Raw genomic sequence first — 21,057 nt, forward strand, 5'->3', positions numbered from 1 at the left:
CAGCTTATTAAATTTTAAAAAAAGTCTGCAAAATGCACCAAACACAATATCAACAGAATGATATGGGATTTGAAATGTGTCTGCATTTGTTATATAATAATACATAACTTGAAGGTCGATATTTCAGGTTTCCCGACTGCACATGAACGCAGCAGCAGCAGCACTTGGCCACTGAGCGGCGCGCGGACTGTGAACCTGCGTCTGCAGGGCCCTGCTGCACATCAAGACCGGAGAGATAAGCAGAAAACACACTGTGCGATCCTCCACCAGCTGTTTCGGTCCCAAGCTGCGGGCCCGCCGGTCTGAACAGTCGGATGTGGTTTCATGCGTGTCCGCAGATGTTTCAAGAAGCAGGTGCGCTGCCGGCGTTTTTCACTCATTTGTCTCAAAGGGTTACACACTTGGGGAGGCTGCGCCTCTGTTTGTTGTCACTTCCGGGCGAGCCAGTCCGTGAATTAGCAGATCACGTCGCCGGTTGAGAAGAAGTCCATCGGCATCGATGCTTCGTCCAGGCAGGATGGAGGAGTTTGTCACGGAGGAAGAGGAGCCGTGGTACGACCAGCGGGACCTGGAGCAAGGTGAGGCATCAGCTCTCCTGGGCCAGGTCTGCATGAGGGGGGATCTTGCGATGTAACAATGCCCCATCCACAGTCACTGCACTGTGGGAAAGAAGGATTCATGCAGGAGGGGGTGGATGGGAAGAAGAGAGGGGGTTGCATCCATTGCAAAATGTACAATGTCATTTTATGCACGAGCACCATGAAAGCCGTAAACTCTCTATGCTTTTGCGCGTGAGTCCGGATCTGGCTGCCTCTCTTCCTCTGCCAATTATTGTGATGTTGTCAGCGGTGCTTCCAGGACTAGTCCTGCTGTCTGGCTGAGTGAACGCTGCCTCTGTGCCTCTCCCCCCGTCTTCTCTTCTCCTCCTTTAGTCTCTCTGTCTTCAGTCTATCAGACTCTTCTTCGCCCGTGGGGCTGCGTGACACAGGCATGTCAGAGCCCTGATCATCAAGAAGGCAGTGACATTATTTCTGTGCATGGACAGAGCCTGTTGATAATAGCTCAGTGATTTCTTTAGCAGCACCTGGAAAACAGGCCAGCAGTCACGCCTGGTGTGACCTCACGCAACATGGATGGCGAGGACAGAAAATTCATGAGAAGTCCACTTCCTGACTGGTGCGTGGCGTGTGATGCGGTGTGCGAGCGGCCTCCTCGGCGATGGCTTAAGTGGATGCACTTTCATCGACAGTGCGGCTCCAGAGCAGAGAGATGTGTGTCCCTCTGCGGCGCTGGCCTCAGCATCACCCCACCCGCTGATCACCTGCTGACCCAGAGAGCTAAAGCAGCTTTGTGGTTCATCATCACGCTGTTCATAGAGAGGCAGGTGGATTCTGCTGTGTGTGTGTGTGTGTACACGCACAGTATTTGTGTGCGGACTTACTGTCTGTGCCTCATCTCTGCATTATTCAGCATCGAGCTTGAAGTCGTTAAGCCCCTGGCTGATCTGATTAGGGAGCCCCAGACCAGACCTCCTCAGTCGCGGATCAGAGATTCCGGGCTTTGGGGTCAGACTGGAGGCATAATTGCCGTCGGCGCTCCAAACAAACATCATCCTGCACACACTTCTAGTCAGACATGATTTTGCCCCAGAAATGATGCTGTTATGCAACTTCTCTCCTGCCGGCTCTGGGATTTGGTGACCCCTGTTTTCAGTATGATCTGGAAAACATATGAAGCGCGTCTGGGCAGGTGGCGTTTTGTGTTGCGGCCTCATCCGAGGGGCCTGCCATCCTAAACGAGATCCACACATCATGATGCATGTGCAGAGAGCGGAGACATGATCAGGCATGGTGGACGGACGCCCTGTCCTCGTGACCAGGTCCATCAGCGTGTTTTTGTGTTACATTACGTGTCTGCTGATTGCTGTTTTTCTCAACGCAGCCTCTCATCCGTGCATGTAATTCTGAAATTACATAACCGATATCCTGCACGTGTGGACCCTCGGGCACAGCAGCAGCACGGTGACGGGGGTCGGAGGCTCGCTGCGCCCCCCTCTCCTCGCGCGCTCTCACTTAGCTCATTATCGCTCGCCGGCTCAGACCGCCGTTGTTTTATCAGTCCTGCATGTTGAGACGGGAAATTGCAGCCTGTCCCCGTCTCTCAGGCGCGCACATTGTGCGCTAATGATTGTTGGTGATATCAGAAATAAAGTGAGGGATTCCTGATGCTGGGATGTGTGTGGCATGGACACATACGGATGGATAAACTGTGAAGCATTTCTAATCTCTTGTGTTTTCCACCTACGATGATGCATGTGTGTGTGTGTGTGTTCCTGTCATTGCTCACACTCTACACTGTGGTGATAAAGCACTGCATTCATCTCCAGTGATGGAAGTCAATGGCTCTCTGTTTCTTCCCCGTCCTCTTCCTCCTCCAGTTTGTTGTTTTGGGCTGCAAGTATGCAGAGCCAGCAGGATTCTCCTCCTCCTCCTACGCAGCCCAGCTCGCTTTCTTTTCATCCGAGGGGATGAATAATGTATGCTTCAAGCTGCGGCGTAAAATAACAGCAACTGTGGTGTTATTGCTGCTCGGGGCCCCCCCTCCCGGTGTGCAGATGGCTACAGGTTTGTGTGGATCTGTTGTGTTCAGAAGCTATGTGCTCCTCAGCTGCAGATAGGGCTTCTCTCCAGCACCTTTCCACATCCTCCACCATGCCCCGACCCTCTGCGCTTGACCTCTCTCACCGCTTTCTGCTGTTCATGTCTGCTCTTTTGTCTCGGCTCCCATCAGACCTGCACTTGGCTGCCGAGCTCGGCAAGACTCTCCTGGAACGCAACAAGGAGCTGGAGGACTCCCTGCAGCAGATGTACATCAACAATGAGGACCAAGTGCAGGAGATAGAGGTATGCTTGTTCCAGCTGTTCTAACTACACCAGCGCATGTTCAAGCCAGAGGTTTTATGCACATCCTAGAGAAGAAATACTCGGCTGAGCACTTGGAAGAAAAGAGAAAAGAAGTAGTTAAAAAAACAGATTATTCTGTGGAACATGAAAGGATGTGTGAAATCACTGTGTCACCTCACCCCAGCTCAAAGGCTCGACTCATTAGTCAGACGCTGTGATGTAGCAGAGATGGTCTGACTCAATGGATTTCTTTCACTATTAATCAAAGTCTGTTATTTTTCTTTCAGACAACTTAACTGTCAGTGTTTAGCTTGTTTTAGGTCATGTGTGCATTTTCACTACTACCAATTTCAATTATTTCTCTTTTTTAACTGTTTCAACTGTTCATTAATTTCATTTAGCTGTTTCAACCATTTATCAATCGCAGCCCTGTTTCCAGAAAAGTTGGGACACAGAATGTGGTGATTTCCAACACATTCAAACCTCACGTTTGACTGAAAATAGCACAAAGACATATCAAACATATCAAATGCTGAAACAGAGAAATTTCACTGTTTTTGAAAATGACATCCTCGTTTATCTATTTGATGCCGGCAACACGTTTCAATAAAGTTTGGTCAGGGTCATGTTTACCGCTCTGCGGCATCACCTCGTCACACTCTGTGACCGACTGCTGTCATTTTCAAAGTGGAACGTGCTCCCATTCTTACAATTTCAGCTGCTCAACAGTTTGGGGTCTCCTTTGTTGTATTTCACCTTTCATGCATGCTCAAAAACAATGAAACATCTCAGCTTCAACATTTGATTTGTTGCCTTTGTGCTATTTTCAATTAAATATGGGGTTTCAATGTTTTGCAAATCGTCACATCACACAGCCTTTTTGGAAACAGGGTTGTTCTTTAAGCTATTTCAACCATTTATTTTTAGCTTACTTTTACAATTTTAACATTTATCCATCAGTTTTTCTACTCAGCCATTTATCTGTTTCCTTTATCTCTTACTTTTAGGTCTTGATTCATTACGAGCTATTTAATCATATGGCCTTTCAGCTTAACATTTCAGGTTCTCTGCTTCCTAATTTTCACAGCTGATTACTGTTTCAAACCAAGCTACTCCACATGTACCCCCAAATAGCTGCAAAGGTAGCCCTCGTTAGGAATCAGCGCTGTAGATGAACTATTAAAGATGTATCTGGTCACTAATCAACTCACGCTCATATTAAACCTGTCTCCTCGCAGTACCTGTCCAAGCAGTCGGAGATGCTGAGGGAGATGAACGAGCAGCACGCCAAGGTGTACGAACAGCTGGACGTGACGGCCAGAGAGCTGGAGATCACCAACGAGAAGCTGGTGCTGGAGAGCAAGGCCTCGCAGCAGAAAATAGACAGGTGATCCGCAGCTGAGGGCGATTACTGTCCTCACAGCCACAGTCTACCGCAAATCACACACGATTTGAAGCCAAACAGGCTGGTACACCCGCGTGTCATAAAACCAGGAAGTAGCTTTTTTAGTTGACATTGCTCCACATTTGTGTGTTAACAGGCCTTCCCTCCGTTTACTTGAGCAGTAAACTACTTAACTCTTTTTTTCTCTTTAGCGGTTTCATAATGCTAATTAGGGTTCAGAGTTCTTCACAAGTCCTATTAGTGGTCTGAGGTCTGAAATTAGTTTTCAATGGCTGCCTCTGTTCTGTCCAAATCTGCTCCTTCACATTCTTTGTTTTGTAACAGTGACTCGCTGAGGCTTTGAGACCGGTGTGCTGAGCAAAGCAACAGTGACGTCACTCTAATAATGATGTAACAAGAACAAATGTGTGTGTGTGTGTGTGTGTCCCCGCGCACAGACTGATGGGCACCATGGAGACCTTGCAGGGCCAGGTGGACAGTCTGACGTCTCGGGTGGAGGAGCTGAGAACTCTGGAGGAGCTGAGGGTCCGCAGAGAGAAGAAGGAACGGCGTAAGACCGTGCACTCCTTCCCCTGCCTCAAAGAGCTCTGCACTGCGCCAAGGTCACTGTCCGAGTTTATCTCCTACTGTACAAAGCAGCTTTTCACTTTGACGCGTCCACACTGCAGTCTGCTTTTTGTTGTCATGTTAGCTTGTTTGCACAGATTAGTTTGCTGCAAACACTGCAAACACTGCAGATGGACTGACTATTCTGCAGAACACCTGCTAGGGTCATTCTCCTGTAATTATCAGACTGCACTGCCCCTCAGAGCCAGAACTCAGTAATTACATATGTGGTCCAAATTTAGTGAAGACCAGAATTGGACTTTTTGACATCTTTTCTTGCCACAGAACTGATTCTACCATCTAATGTGTATTTTTTTCTTTTTTTGGGGGGAATAACAACCAATCTGCACTCCATCTACTTCAGGCTAGCTGATGAGATAATCTGAGCTAAAGCTAGTTTAGCCACTATTTCTTGTTTCCAGGAATTGAAAAAAGTATTTTGATGCTCCAGCATCTTAGTAATTGAATTTGTGATACTGCATAAGACATTTGGTCAATTTATAATTGAGAGGAAATAAAAAGTACATTAGTCCTGCTAAAGATGAACTAATCAGAGTAGCAGAAACTGTCGTCTCTGCGATCTCGGACTGGAATTGATGTGATTTGATGTGGTTAAGCTACGTTTAAATCATAATAATTGAAGATGAATTGTTAAATGAGCTCCTTAGTTCAAATGGACAATAATACTGATGAAGAAACAAGCACACATTTAGTTTGCAGCAGCGGTGTGTGTGTGTAAAAAATGTGTAAAAAATGTTTTAGATGTTCTGTGAAAATAATCAATAAGCATCATAAAAGGTCTAAATGTAAGGATTTACAACATGTGTATCTGTCACACGGCTTAGCTAAGAGCCTTTAAACCCTTTATTCTTGATTTCGCTGTTTCTGTAGTTTGTGCTTGCTGTCTTTGTGACAGGCTGCAGTCACTGCTGTAATATTCTGACTTCCCATTGGTCTTCTAATGCTTTTAAAGAACGCCCACGATGGTGCACTGATGGTATGATTGTGCGGTCACATCCAGCTCACTGAGTGATGCCACACTTGTTGTTGGCAGGTATGAGGATGGTTTCCTGCTGGCCAACCCGGGCAGTGTGGACCTCGCCGAGTCTCAGCCAGTGGACGAGGAGAATGAGCGCCTGCGAGACATCGTCTCCTCCCTGCGCGCAGCCATGGCCACCGAGCGGTCCAAGCGGGAGAGCGCCGAGCGGGAGTGCGCCGCTGTGCTGCAGGAGTTTGAGCGTTTGGAACAGCGCCTTTTAGGAGCGGAGGGCTGCCAGCTGCGGGTTCAGGAGCTGGAGGCCGAGCTCCACGAGATGCAGCAGCTGAGGGTGTCCAGGATGTGTCTGATTGGGGGCATGGAAGACGGCCTGGAGACGCTGCTCAACAACGGCCCGGAGACAGACACCCCAGAGGAGGGCGCGGGGCTGGAGGAAGGAGGCGAGGGGGACGCGGGGGGCGCAGGGCAGCAGGGAGGCCCAGTGAGGAAAAGCTGCAGCGACACAGCTCTGAACGCCATCTCGGCCCGCGACGCCTCAGGCAGGCGTCAGGGCAGCTACGCCCTCCATGCCAACGGCGTGCGCAAACGTGGCATGTCCATCCTGCGGGAGGTGGACGAGCAGTACCACGCCCTGCTGGAGAAGTACGAGGAGCTGCTGGGGAAGTGCCGGCGTCACGAGGAGAGCCTGTGCCACGCCGGGGTGCAGACCTCGCGGCCCGTCTCCAGAGACCCCTCCATGAAGGAGTACAGCATGGTCTCTGCAGTGCCCTCGACATCGGAGGCCGTCGCCACCCCTCCCACGCCCCCCCAGACTCCCTCCACCCCGGAGGCCCTGGAGGGCATCAGCAGGCAGGTGGAGCAGGTGGACAAACGGCTCAGCCAGAACACGCCGGAGTACAAGGCCCTGTTCAAAGAGATCTTCTCCCGCTTGCAGAAGACCAAGAGCGACATGAACTCCACCAAGAGCAGGAAGAGCCACAAATGAGCCGGAGCCCAGTGTTACAGCTACTGACGCCACAGGCAGCGACTCAGCAAGCTCTCTCTTCATTTACCTCGCTGTTTTCAAGGCGTCTCGTCCGACATTTGACCACGTGTGGTCATGGCGTTGGGTGATTAATCATGCGTATTGTTAGCAGTGGACGCCTCTGTTCGCTCTCTAGCACCGAAGCTCGGCTGATTAATTTAAAACTGCCAAATGTTCTATTTCTCTACGCGGATGGAAGATGGTTGAAATGCCTTTTTCTGAACGACCCTAACTCACAAATAATCCGAATGGAAGGTTGTGCTACTGTCTGAGGAGTCTGTGTGCTCCAGTGTTTGTAATTGAGATGTACTGATACAGAAACCATCTAACTATTAGCATTTATTTTTTATTTATTGAATAATTAAGCCAAATAATGAATATAAAAGAGAAAACTGGCTTCGAAACTTCTTGCAGCATTTGAAGCATGCATCTGCCTAATAAACACTAAGTTCTAAATGAGTCTTTAAAAGCAGGTATGAAGTGAATCACACAAGCTTTTGACCAGCTCGAGTGATTTTTGACTGTTTGTCTGCATTTTGAATTTGTTGGATGGTCCGAATCCTTCACGACCGCTGCCAAAGTGTTCTGTGCATAAGTGTCTGATGGAGATTTGTTTGCCTACGTGGTTTATTAGAAGTCGAGGTGAAGGAGAGGACACGTGGAGAGGTGTGGATGTCTCTGGTGTTTTTACAGCATGCAGGGGAGTGATCTGTTTCAGGGATTTGTCTGATCATTTCGTGCATAATCAGTTCAGCACTGTGTTATCATGTTGTCCAGCCTGTTCCTGTAGAGGGCCATTTAAAACATTTTCTGTTAATTAAAGTAAGAAACGTACCTAGCATGTTTTTTTTTTTGCGCTCAGGGAGGCAACAATTGAAATCCTGCAGCAGGTTGAATATGAGCTGTGGGAGCAAAAACCTGAAGAAAAATCCAGGTCGTATCTGCTTGTTTGAATAAAACAACAGGACAGACGCAAGCCCAGTCTGAACACTTTAATGTGAACACAGGAGATCAGTAAACTGACGGTAATACAAGTAGCACACATTCAGTCCAACCCAGCCCACGGAGAGAAACATCAGTCCATGACACATGACGGCCGGATGAAGCTGCAGAAAGACCTCATCCACATACTTATGGAGTTTACAAAAAAAACCTTTTATATGGCAGGATGTGTTACTCATCAATGTCTGGTTGGGGACTGAGGTCTCTGTTCTGGTTTAAAAGTCAATTACAGACAACGTTTCACCTCGCTGATGGCGAGCAGAGTGCTGCTCAGTCAGCAGGAGCAGCACGTGGTTGTAAGAGACCGGAGGCACAGTCAGCATTGGTCATTTTTAAACTCGAGTAATACAAGGTGAGCGGTTCAACAGTCTGTGTGTTGGAACTAAAGTAACACCTCAGAGATACTGAAGTATGGCCTCAGGGACTAGAGGACACTGGGTGACAAAATGCCATTAGTACAACCTGGACTATTTACAGCTGTTGTAAAAGACCTAAAAACAAGCTGATTTAACTGATATTTAGAAGGCTACAAGTACTGCACTGAAAATGATGCTTGTAAATAGAGATAACCATCGACATCAACATGTAATGGTTTTTACAACTCATCAAACCTGAAATAAAGGTGTTAAAAGTCCGTAGTCCTGATGCCCTGTCCATTATAAGTCTTGTTAAAACAGGCTCACATGATGGTCTGGCAAATATAATCTGAAGGCAAATGGCTCAACTGGGTTGTCTATTTCTTCTGAAGCATTCTTGTTAAGGCCACATGTTCTGCTAAATAAACTGCCAAAATACCCTGATCAGGAGAGGAACAGCCACACCTAAAGTGAGGGGTCAGAAGGTGTTAGAGGTAATTCTGTTCGCCCCCTTCTCTCAGCAGACTTTGTAGGGCGCTGAATCATTTGAAAGAGGGGTGACCTGAATTCCAAATTATTTACCAAGAGCCTGGTACAAATAATCTGCTCAAAGGCTTTAGGGGGGCTGCGTCCAAGAGTTGTGTCCAGCAAAGACTGCTCAATGACCGTACAGTGGCCACGTACATACAACACTACTGCTTCCTGTACAGTGCTTTCGAAGGCAGATCACGGTAATTGTACAAAAGAATCTGAAAATTACAGGAGAGAGAGAGAAGGGGGAAGACAAAGCAGGGAAGGGGCAGAGGAAAATCACATACTTCATCACTCAGCACTTAACAGAAAATATTTTTTTTTTACTTATTTATCTTTTATAAACAAACCATAACCGGAAAATCTGGATTGTGCACATTGTTTGCTTTCTCCATTTTAAAGATTTAATACTTAACAGAAGGGCGGGTGCAAACAAATGAAGCGTTAACCATGGGAGGAATGATGAAGTGATTGGAATTTAGAGTAAGAAGAGGGAAGAGCGGGTGTCCATGGACGGAGAGAGCGAAAGCTTAAATCAACACAAAATCCAGAGATGGATCCAGAGGGGGGAGAGGGGGGGGGGTGGAATGACAGCAAGAAAAAGAAAGAGGGACAAAGCACGTCGACAACGGGGAATCAGTCTTTCCAGTCTTTCTTGATAGTGAGGCTCCACTCCCAGGAGAGGTGATCGTGTTTGTCGTCGTCGGTGAACTTGGACTTGATGTTGTAGGTGGCGCGGGCCAGCATCCCTTTGGGTGACTCCTCCATGGTGGTGAGGAACTCGTACTCCTCGTTTGGTCTGGGCCCGTAGCTGCCGACCATGTACTCCGTCTTGTCAACTGTTATCGAGAGCGGGAGAGACGAGGGGTCGTAAGTGAAGATATCGTGCGCATACTGAATTCCAGCTTTGCAAAAGTGCACCGTGCATATACTGATTTTACTCCAGCAATAATGCTGCCTCATACGTGGTTTATTCCTGAGAGGAAACTCATCAAATGTAGATAAAAACAGGTCAGCTGCTGTATGTAAACAGCCTCTGAAAATGCAGTCCAGTAGAGAAACAAGCACATTCATATGGGGCAAACACAGAAAGTATGTAGCTCTAGCCAGCAGACTGGAAACATGAGAAACAACAGGTCTGCATTACACAAACGAGGTTTAACATGTTAACTGGTGAACTGTAGAGGTGCTGGCAGACAGATTTTGGTGCCTTCGGACTGCCGGAGGCTGGCTGTTTCCCCGTTTCTAGTTTTTAAGCTAGGCTAAGCTAACCGGCCGTGGGCTGTATTTACAGTGCAGACACGAATTGTATTGATCTTCTCAACCAACTTGTAGAGACAGTGAATAGGCATATTTCCTTAAATCGTCAGACCATCTGCTTTACATCATATTTCCATGTCAAAATCCACCTAAGCAAATGCAGAGATTAAATGAAAGATTACCTCTTACTCCTTTCCTGAATGTTTGCTGAATGTACTTCAGGCCTGACACAATCTCCTTGTTGACCTGCAAAAGGCGAAATGAATCATATCCAGCTCAACAGTTTCCTATGACAAAGCTAGTTCCCTCCAGCTGCAGGAACAAAGACCAGAGTCTCACCTTGAAGTTGATCTTTATTCTGTATTCAACTCCCTCCTTCAGCACAAATGGGTTCTTCTTGAAGTTCTCCAGGTCTCCTAGCAGAGGAGACAACACAGCATGAACGCAAAAGTCAAGTGACTTAAGCCTGTCAAGCTAGACACGTTCAAATCAGTTTGAAGCGTACAGCCTGTAGTAATGATACTGACCACCAGGTGGCACAGTACCTTAAGTGAGCACAGCTCTCCTGCTCTGTTGCAGCTCAGTGTGACCACCGAGGGAGCGCAGGAGTGCCATCAGGAAATGGCTCATTAACCCACTTAAACAGGAGTCATGTCATTATTAATTAGCAGACTACTGGCCCAGCAGGTCATTTGGTCTATATTTGCACACCAGGAATGGCGTCATTACTGTTCATAATTGTTTCTGAGGTAATTCTTCCAGTGTGTCTACTGCAAGGAAAAACAGCTGCCTAAATGTGGGCTGCTTTTGTCAAACTTAAATGATTTGTTTTCACTCTAAAAAAAAAAAAAAAAAAAAAAAAAAACCCTGCTGTTGAGTTGTAAACTGCGATGTCTGCTCCACTCACCCGTCAGGTCAAGGATCAAAGGGCTCGGTGCCGACTCACACAACAGGGTCATTCGTGTCACCTGGATGTTGGGTGCGTTGGGATCTAAGACAGAGAGAAAGGTCAGAGCATCCAAAATTATGACCATACGATCACTCGTCTATAGCACCGGAGAGAAATGCTGTGAGAATCCAATTCAGCAAACGGAAAGTATCTCATGCATCGTGCTTTTTCATTCTCACAAGTTTGATTTTACAACAGTTGCATACATATGATTACACTAAACCTTGAACTTTTAATTGAGACAATAAAAACTGCAGCACTTTCTTCTACTCTCCCTGCTAAGCTTCTGAACACGGGCAGTACCATCTACAGACCTCTGTGGGAGATGTGTGACCTATTAATAACACAGCTTGGACAAACTCCAGCCAGTGGACAGACCCTTTTCCCAGCTCTGACGTGTTTTCATTTGGGTCTCAGGGTCTCATATTCCAGTAACTGATAGTGGTAAACAAATACACAGAATATGTGGTCATGCTGTATGACGTTTGTAAGAGAAAATGAAAGTAAGAACCTCCATTTTCTAACAATTTTCATACTTCACGAGCATTTTGCCATCTCTTTATGACCGTTCCATACATGAACGGGATCTCACTTCTCATGTTGTGTCAAGTCATTTAAAATGTTTGAAATGCTCTGGACCTCCCTGTTGGAGTGGATATTATTCAATGATTCTCAATGTACAAGATATAAAAACCGTTACTGTTACACCTTTGAGGATGTTACCTAAAAAATTCAAACGTGTAAATGTGTGCTCATCTATGAGTGAGGTTAATTACTGAAATTACATTTACAGATGTTCTAGAATATCAAGGGAGGTAACACAGGCTGAGACCGCTAACCTGCAATCACAGAAGCGTTGCCCAGCAGCGCCTCCTTGTACTTGCGCAGGCTCTCATCATCTTTGTCCAGCTCCTGGATCTCCTGTAAGCTCTTCTGGGCGGGAGGCTTGTAGTCGACTTGGCTTTCGCCCTCCTCGTTGGCTGCTGCAATCGCTGCCAGCTGCTCTGGTGTAGGCTCCTGCTCTGCCATTGCGTGCTAGAGAGCGACAGCAGAGAGGCGGTGGTGAGTGGTGAATGGCCGGGAAAATAAAGCGATAAGAGCTGACGGCAGGAGTCCACGCAGCAGACCACTTCCCCTTTCAACTCTTGGCTTTGCTTTAATGGAATCTGCCCTACATGTGGAGGAAGGCAGCACATGGTTATTAGACACCTGCTTGCTGGATGATTATTATGGATTACTTATCGAGAGGGAAGTGAACTTTGACCTAGGGTGGGGCTCTTGCAATGCAAAGCAGCAGTTCATGTAGAAAGACACAGCATAAATAACTCACACTGCTCCTCCATTTGTTTGCTGTCCATACTGTTTTTGTCCCTTGGACATAACCACGCGTCAGCGCACACCAGCAGAGACGCGAGCCAGGACACGTGACCATCTGGCCCTCTCAGTTCCTCTGACATAAAGCAGAGGCCGGTGGTCTGAAAGCGGATGATTATCTGAGCTCCAGGGCTTCTCTCCTCCACCACGGGCTGCCGTCAGGCTTCAGCAGTGGGACAACAGAAAAACTAACGCTAATGCGGCTATCTGCGCCCAGCTGCACTGACAAGCCAGTCGCTTCTGATTAGCAGTGAGGAGAGTGATTCTGAGCAGGGAGCCGCACACCAACAGACTGAGATCATCTTCATTTGCTGAGAACACTGACGCGCTCGGTGGACGCTACAAAACTCAATTGTTGCTCATAAAATGTTGTGGAGGAGAAAAAAAAAAAAGGAGTTATGCATTATTGACATCTGGAGCACATGTGTTGTGCACGGCCATACAAGGCCTGATCAACACCTGCACAAGCCAAGAGGCAGCTGGATGACGCTGTTCTCATAACACTTGTTCTGTGTGGTCTGTTTGTGCTTTTGTTCTCCCCGTAGTCCTTAGAGAACATGCACGCACGCACACACGTCGGTCTAATGGTGTTTGAACTAGCGTGTGCTTGTCGATACAGCAGATCCTAATGCAGACAAAAATTGATGCAACGATAAATGTGTTATTAGGGGAACTGATAATACTTAAAAGTCAAATATGGAACACATAGAAATTAGCTGTGAGGGTCAGGTCACATTCAGTTTACTCGTTATTCAGACTTCTTTTCTAAACACTCCTCTCAGTCAACAGTCAACTACGACCTCAAACGTCTCACCCTGAATGTTTCACATTTGCATGTTGAAAGAACCCAACTTCCTGTATTTGAGTGAATTCAACCAAGCGTGAACCAACACCGTCAACCAATGGAAGAGGATTTATGGCTCTGAAAAAGAAAACTGCATGACCATGTTATGTAAATGCGCTAAAAAGGTCAGCGCTCGACTGTCATGATGTGACCTGTGTACAGAAAAAACCACAGCCCTTAAAAAACAAAAAAAATAAAAGAGGAAGGTGATGCACAAACTGCTTCTCCATTTAAGTCGAATTACACTAGACTTGCTCTAAAGTAAGTGTACATAAGCCCTTTTTACATTTATTAGCTCAGTTTCATTTACTGTTGCAAATCAGTGTTACCATGTGAGTTAAAGGCCATCAACACAAGTAAGCTAACAAATCAGACAAACGCAAACACACAAGAAAACCACCAGATGATAAACAGTAACCGATGGCATGCTGAAAAACAGGTGGTAAAAAATAATACCTGAACACATGATTTAGAAAGAGAGGAACCACAGTACTGCAAACAAAAAGCCCAAGCCACAACACAAAAACCGGTTCTCTGCCCAGCTAACCCTCCTCTCTGCCATATTTAGCTGGGCGTGAGCCAAGCAGGAACTGAGAGCACGGTGCAGTTTTTCCAAATGGGGCCTCTGTGCGTCCATAAAAGCACAAATTCCTTGTCTGCCAATAGCGTGCTGTTGGCCGGTCAGCTGTGTGTGAGTCTTTCAGGTCGGAGAGAATGAGTGAGAGAGAGAGCGACAGGAAAACAACACCAGATGACACACGGATGCCGTCACATCGTTCTTCAAATATCAACGAACAGGTCGTCAATCTCGCATCCTCTCCTCAGTTCTTGCCGTGTGAGACGCCTCTTACAGCAAGTTGCACTGTGACTGTAATGCAACTGTCAGAGAGGAGGAAGCGCTGAGTCCTATTAGTGCGTGGTCCAGAGAGCTGCACTGCTCACACAGTCCTGAAAGACACTGGGGGCATGTAGCAGCTTCTCTGCCGATGAGAAATCCACATTTTCACACATCAAGGTGTGTTTACATGTGGAAAAAAGTTGTATAAAAGCATTTTTTGGCACCAGAGGGAGTGGCCCCAAGTGAAGTCGTTTGAGTCAGTGATGCTTAGGGAAGACTAAAAGCTAGAAAATGCTAAATCTGGGGGGGTGAGAGGTTACATTAACTGCTACTAGCATGACACACCTGAATGTAGGTTTGACAATGAGGAGGAATGTGTGGAATAAAGATAGTATCTCTGGTTCTGCATTGATTTCAATCTTTTTTTTTTTTTACAGTCCAGTGTGAGACTGACAATGTTACAGCAGCACAATGCTAATGTGAACATTTTACACACTGTTTTTTACATCTAACTTGATGAATTAAGGGTTTATTTCGACCAAACCAGAGTTGGTGATTGTTTGAACGGTGGGAAGGCAAACCAAGAAGGTTTCCATGAGTTCTAGTTTGTTTGTCGAGTCTGAATGAAGTGTGTTTTACAATGATCTGGAAGGGAACAGTGCATTTTTCTGGTGGCTTTGAGGAGAGCATTATCGTGGCTGTTACTGGTTACACAAAAAAGGATCACACTCTTTGACATACACAATCTTTGAGTTTTCAACTTTTGGTTGGACAAAACAAGGCGTTGGATGACATCACCTTAAGCTCTAGGAAATTGTTATTGTGATAAATCAAGTAATCAAGAAAAAACAATCAGTAGATGAATTGATCTTAAACATTTGTTTTTCTATCTTTGAAAATTCACACTGAGGTTCAGACCAGTGAGTTTCAAAACAAGTTTAGCTGGACAAATTTCACATATGAAAACTTTTGCTTCCTTTAGGATTTTGTAGGAAAACACGTTCATATATCTCAAGTAGAACATATCTTAAAGAAAGAATAGTTTCAGTACAGATATCAAAACTCATTTGTATGTCTCACAGGAAAATGTCAAACGATATCCAGTCGTGTTGAGGACAGAGTGGGTCACGGTGACATTGAATAACTTGGATGAGCAGAAAGATAATAACCAAGATAAGTGCAGAAAACTAAACCCAATTTGAAAAACTGCAGTGGATTTTATAAAGCCATTTTGAGTGGAATGCTGTGCTGCCTCTCCTGTGTTTGTGTGGCCCGTCCTTACAGGTCTCCACGGCTGAGAGGAGGTCATGTGACTCATGTTCTGCCTCTCTGGCAGCACCTGAGGCCGCTCAGCTTTACAATCTACAAATATCTGTAATTTTGTCACCAAAATGTATTAATACTGTGATTTTTTTGCTGATCTCTTCTGTACACATGGCACGGGATCCCTAATTTGTTGCTCTTCCCGAGGTTTCTTCCTTTTTACCTGTTAGAGGGGTTTTTCCTTATCTTAATGGCGGGTGTACTCTGTTGTGCCCCTCGAGACAAATTGTGGATTTGTGATTCTTGGCTGTGTAAATAAAACGGACCTAGCTTGGAAGTTGAAGAGTTACAAACACTACACTGATTCACGCTGCATGAGTGCCCTTTTTACACTGTATGCTTACTGCACATCACCCAGTGCTGTTTCCCTGCAGTCTTTCACTGTCAACAACATCCCATTTGCTAACATAAGTACCAAAAAATTTAGAAGCTTGTTTACAAGCGTGTTATACAATGTCTGCACACAGCCACATCACTCAGAGATGCCATCTTGACCAAGTATGAAATTGCTGATTCAGCAAATTAAAGGCTCATGCACTGAGTAAAATAGATTAGTTTTAACAATATTGACATCACCACCCTCATAATGATACACATTCTTTCTGGGTAAGTGCTCACACAATGCGGGCTGTGGCTAACTGGCTACATACCAAGCCGACATGAAAAGAGCCTGCTATTGTTGAGCCTGCTGGGAGACGACACATAGGCCATGAGATCATGCAAACAAGGACTGGCCGTGCTGTAGAACCTCTCCACCTCAGTATCCTGAACTCCACCTGCATGCAGCTCTCTCCTGCAGGAGGATAAGCTGTTTGCTCGACGGGGCTAAGCAGCACAGTTTCACAAACACACCGGGCTTGGCAGCGGCTCAGTCTTAAGATTAGGCCTGTTCCTTAGCAACACTGCTGAGCAGTAAGATTATAGAAAGTGGGATTACAGCTAATGAGGCATTCAGGGACAGAACAGCAAAGTGTTTGGAGGTGTCACTGGTGACACATCAAGAGGATTCACCAAAAGGAGTCATTAGTGTCATCGAAGCGTTGCCGAAGATAATTGATCAGTGAGCTCAGTGAGGACCAGGAAATCCCTGTAGGATGATACAGGCTTTATGAGGTGGAGGGTGTGTGTCTGTCCTGTTAATGACAGATTTTCAAAGACAGTTTTCTTGATCTTGCAGGATCAGATGAGCAAAATTAAACACTGAATATTGCTGAGGGACAATAACAAAACAATAAAAAATATTTCAGTGATAGTTAGAGCTGACTACTAATTTCTGCAAGTCAAGTTTAAACTGTCACGAAAAAATAGAATAAAAAGATGAATGAGTACTTGCTCAAAGAATGTTCTCATTTGTAATTATCTTCTGAACGTCCTGACATTCATCTCCATGGTCATCATTTCATATTAAATATGAAAGTACAGGGTAATGTGCAATTTTGTCAATATTTCCTGACGTGAGTTTAAGTAAAGCTGAAGCATACAAAGCTGTAGACCTCCATTGTCATGAATGACTGCTGTGTGATGTAATCATCAGGACTCTGTCTGGTGCCATTGATCATACAGTGGGTGCTACAGGTCATACTCTGCGAAGGGAGAACTACATTAGGAGAAACAACAATATGGCAAAGCAACAAGTAGCCTGGCTTATGCAATGCATTGGTTAACCGGAAATCTTGAACGGAGCCCTGCTGACCACCCTCGCTGCAAAGTATACAGCTTGTACAATTGAATCATTTCACTCAAACTGTGGATCAATCTTGCAGTTGATGGTTAATAGTCTGGATTACTGTTACTACGACAACGGCACACTTTTACAGAAGAGAAAAAAACCAGGACATGAATGTTGGTTCACAAAAAGCGAAAACTGGTAACCGTTTTGTGACGTGACATTTAGCTCTCAGCTTCACCCCCCCCCATTGAAGATGTCACCCACAGATCTATGGCTGCTTTGATCTCTCCTCTCTGTTGGTCTCTCGCATGCAACACTCAGTTCGCCGGAGACCTTTGCGTTCCCTTTTAGCCACAAGACTCAAAGAAGAATTCAAGTCAACGTTTTGGCCCTGTTGACCCTCCCGGGGCTCTTGTGAATACAGGAATCTGCAGCAGCTCTACTGCAAGCGGAGCTGTTGAAATTAGCACACCCTCCAGCGATGTGTCAGTGCGGCAAATGCATCAACTCAATTTTGTATGTCAACTATTCAAAGCATGCAGAACAGCGCTAGTTGCCATTTTTTATTTTTTGCACCATCATGTCAGTGTTGGTTTTAAGTGACAGCTACCTGAGTGGAATTGTGATTTTAAAATCTGGATACCGCCAAACCTATACACTTGATAATACAGTGACTAAGTTGCATGTCAGGCTGCAAACAGACCTTTTTTTTTCTGTCAAGAATTTACTGCACACTTCCTTTTTCAAGCGAGAGCTTGATGATTCATATCCTATAGAGAGCAAAACCACACGCTGCAAAGCTGAAGCACAACTCATCTTCTTAACATTCCACCTGTGAGGCTGACCCAACCTAATCATTTTTTTAAAGCTACTGTAATGATAGAAATTTGAAAGGACAATGGCACAGACTAAATGTTATGACAACAGATAAAATCATACCGTTCAATTAAGTTGAGGATGTGGTGTTGCACATACCAAGGCTTTGAGGAAGTGTTACACCAAGAGCTCTTGGCAGAACTGATGCAATTTAGAGCAACGCAACTTCAACAGAAATCAGGAAGGGGCTGACAATAAAACAGAAATGCAGTGAGATCAAAATTCAAGAAGGAATAGCCTTCTTCAAGTAAAAAGCGATCGGCCCAAGAGCCTTTTACCAACCAAAATAATGTGTGCTGGATGTCCACCACAGAAATTGTGATATCAGTAGAGAAGACAAATGTGATCTCAAAGAAAACAAGCGACAGAGAGAGGTGCTGTGGGAGGGAAGAGGAACAAAACATGACTCTATCCCAGGAAGAACCAGAACAAATAGGAAGCTTTAAAAATAGCCAGTGAGAAATCCCTGCTTGTAGAAGCCGGAAGCTGCGAGTGAATGGGAGAGCTAAGGTGCCAGCTGAAAGGTCAGGGCTTATTCCCCTGCTCTAGAGGAGTTTCAGCGACATGCCCAGATTCAGTCTGGCAACAGCCTTGCTAAAAAAGATTCAATGCAGAATTACAGCTGCAATGGCTTCCTTCTAACACTGCAACAATTTGATATTATTCATTGAAGCGCATTATTTCTTAGAGGAAGTGCATGTGAAGGCCGCTGTTGAGGCTGAGGAAGGCCATGTTCTGGCTGAGGTAGACCGCAGAATGTGAGAAAGAAAGGCTAATCACTACTAGCTCACACTGCTCTCTCTCCCGCAACTATTCCCCGGTAAGCTAAAACAGAGGAGGCCGCTGATGTGATTTGTCGTGGCAGGGTTAGAGAGGTCACCATTGTGCGATGCAGAGAGGGTTGATTTTAAAAGAAAAAGACGTAACCACAGAAGTCGCTAAAATGATTTACAGTGGGTTCAAATAGACAAAACAGATAAATTTGTGCAGTTGCATTAGCCAGATCAAGTGTTTTGAGTATTTTCCTTCAGCACCACTTTCTGGGTGTACACACTTCACTTCACGCTTCACTTCCATCTGAATACAAGCAACTATGTTTAACATCTTTATACTTCAGGCTTCGGGTTCTGACCCTCCTGCTTGAGCGTGTCTGAAGCTTATAAAACAGATGTCAAACAAACACCTGCAACGGAAATATTACATGCTCTTCCTGTGTTCGTCCTCAGGCCTACTCAAGATCAACCAGCTCCAACTAAAGAAGCAGAAACTGCAAAATGACACATCCGCTCCCACTGCGAGGCTGCTCATTTTCAGGTTGAGACTGAACAAACGAAGAAGGCCCTGACATAAGTGCATCATATGAAAGTTCTCCAAGTCCTGACAGGGACGGGGAGAGAAAAAAAAGGTCTCCAGGCCATTTATCACACACAGGAAGGAAAGGGGGGATTCGCGGTTTGGATGATTTCTCTTTGAGAAATCACTTATCACCCGTTCCGCTGAGCACACGGCGCACTATCACACAAAAGTGCACAAAAGTGAGTGTGAGTGGAAGCGCCTCCGATCTCAGTGGATGTGATCTGCGTGCACTTGACTGTGAGAGCGCTTCAAAAAGTCAAGATGGTGGCTGGTTAAAGGTGTGAGCCCTCTGCGCCGATTCAAACTGAAAGCGTTCCAGGAAGTGGCACAAATTGTGCCTCAAGTACCACGACATGTCGGGTCACACACACTTTTCAAAGCTGAGTAAATTACTCGCCTGAATAAACTTTTGATCCATTAGCCAGTGCATCCATTCATTGTCTGTATTATTGTGAACAATTCTATGCAGTGGATGCCGTTAACGTTAACGTTACCTAACGGCCCACACTGGCATCTCAGATCAGACTCAACACCCGGAAATGAACAACTAATGATTGCCTCTTAACTCCACACTGCCGCCGGATAACTTCATAATGACTAATTTGACGGATTAACAGTTACATTGACTTATACTACGACAACAACACCTTTAACTTAAATTAAAAATGCACAGCTCTGACTGCAGGAAGTTGCTTTTTGGTAAACAAATTCATCCTTTCACAAATTCACGTTCATGGGGTAAGTTGCTAATACTTCCTTATCAAGTGCCGAAAAACTTGCTAACTGCTAACCATAGCAGCTCGGAAATGTATGCTAACCGTCTAAAACGAGTTATAAGGGGAGTTCGTCAAGTATTTCACCAACTCTTACCGTTCTACCGCTGGTCGGCTGGGACAATCTCCTCTGAATGACGGCGAGAGGGAGAGAAGTGAAGCGGCAGAGGAAAATCTGAGCTAACGGCCGCTGCCAGAGAACTCAACGTCCGGTTCACTGCCTTCAAAATAAGAGCAGGTAAGAGCGGGAATTGACACAAAATGGGAAAAAAAAGGACATTATGACACAAAAAGTCAAATAACCACATAGATCATTTATACATTAGAGCAAGTGTGTGTAAATGTGCAAATTTAACTAAGTTTTTAATTAATTTGGGACAATCATCAGACTATCAGCATTTATAGGTAGGTGTTAGGCATTGCTATTGACCGAAATAGCCAACAGTAAATAAAGTAGCTAAAATGAGCCTTAATCATCTGCAAAATTAAAATGCTGCTTTCTTGTTAATGCATCAATAATGAAAATCCACGTACTTTATAATGTGATAATAATTATGTCATCATGTCAAAATATAAAAGCCATACTTTTTTATTACAGTATTTAATAAAAATGTAGAGAACTTAGAGAGACTATTTTTACATTGTGGTATTAGGTTTACTTAAGTAAAAGACCTGATTATCATTTCCACCATTGACAACCATATATACAGCGCTATATTCGATAACAGTATAATGCCAGGTGTTGTAGTTGTTCTTTTCACCAAGAGCTGATTGAAAAAGAAGGAAAGCTATTTGCTTCTATTATGAAATCCTAACCGGAAACTATATTTGTTAACAATCAAAAGTTATGTCTTCAGACTCGCTTTCTTCCGGCTTCTTGTGACACGCGTGGGCTTGCAGATCTGTACTACTCATTCTATAATGCACGCTCACATGTCTTGTATTCAGCGGTCCAAACATTTTACCACTAT

At 45.2% G+C, this 21,057-nt stretch overlaps 2 protein-coding genes across 2 annotated transcripts; one reads left to right on the forward strand and one right to left on the reverse strand.

Moving 5' to 3' along the window:
* Nucleotides 1–442: 442 nt before the first annotated feature.
* cdr2l (cerebellar degeneration-related protein 2-like) lies at nt 443–7,710 on the forward strand. Its single transcript, XM_041957664.1, has 5 exons — nt 443–578; nt 2,791–2,903; nt 4,142–4,290; nt 4,746–4,910; nt 5,969–7,710. Exons 1-5 carry the CDS (start codon nt 500–502, stop codon nt 6,894–6,896), a joined length of 1,434 nt encoding a protein of 477 aa, XP_041813598.1. The 5' UTR covers nt 443–499; the 3' UTR covers nt 6,897–7,710.
* Nucleotides 7,711–7,912: 202 nt separating this feature from the next.
* Nucleotides 7,913–20,274, reverse strand: arhgdia (Rho GDP dissociation inhibitor (GDI) alpha). Its single transcript, XM_041956946.1, has 6 exons — nt 20,184–20,274; nt 11,873–12,068; nt 10,992–11,075; nt 10,424–10,500; nt 10,267–10,330; nt 7,913–9,663 (listed from the first exon to the last, which is right to left on the reverse strand). Exons 2-6 carry the CDS (start codon nt 12,060–12,062, stop codon nt 9,461–9,463), a joined length of 618 nt encoding a protein of 205 aa, XP_041812880.1. The 5' UTR covers nt 12,063–12,068; nt 20,184–20,274; the 3' UTR covers nt 7,913–9,460.
* Nucleotides 20,275–21,057: the final 783 nt, after the last annotated feature.

The sequence above is a fragment of the Chelmon rostratus genome, chromosome 17, assembly GCF_017976325.1.
Source record: "Chelmon rostratus isolate fCheRos1 chromosome 17, fCheRos1.pri, whole genome shotgun sequence".
NCBI lineage: Eukaryota > Metazoa > Chordata > Actinopteri > Chaetodontiformes > Chaetodontidae > Chelmon > Chelmon rostratus.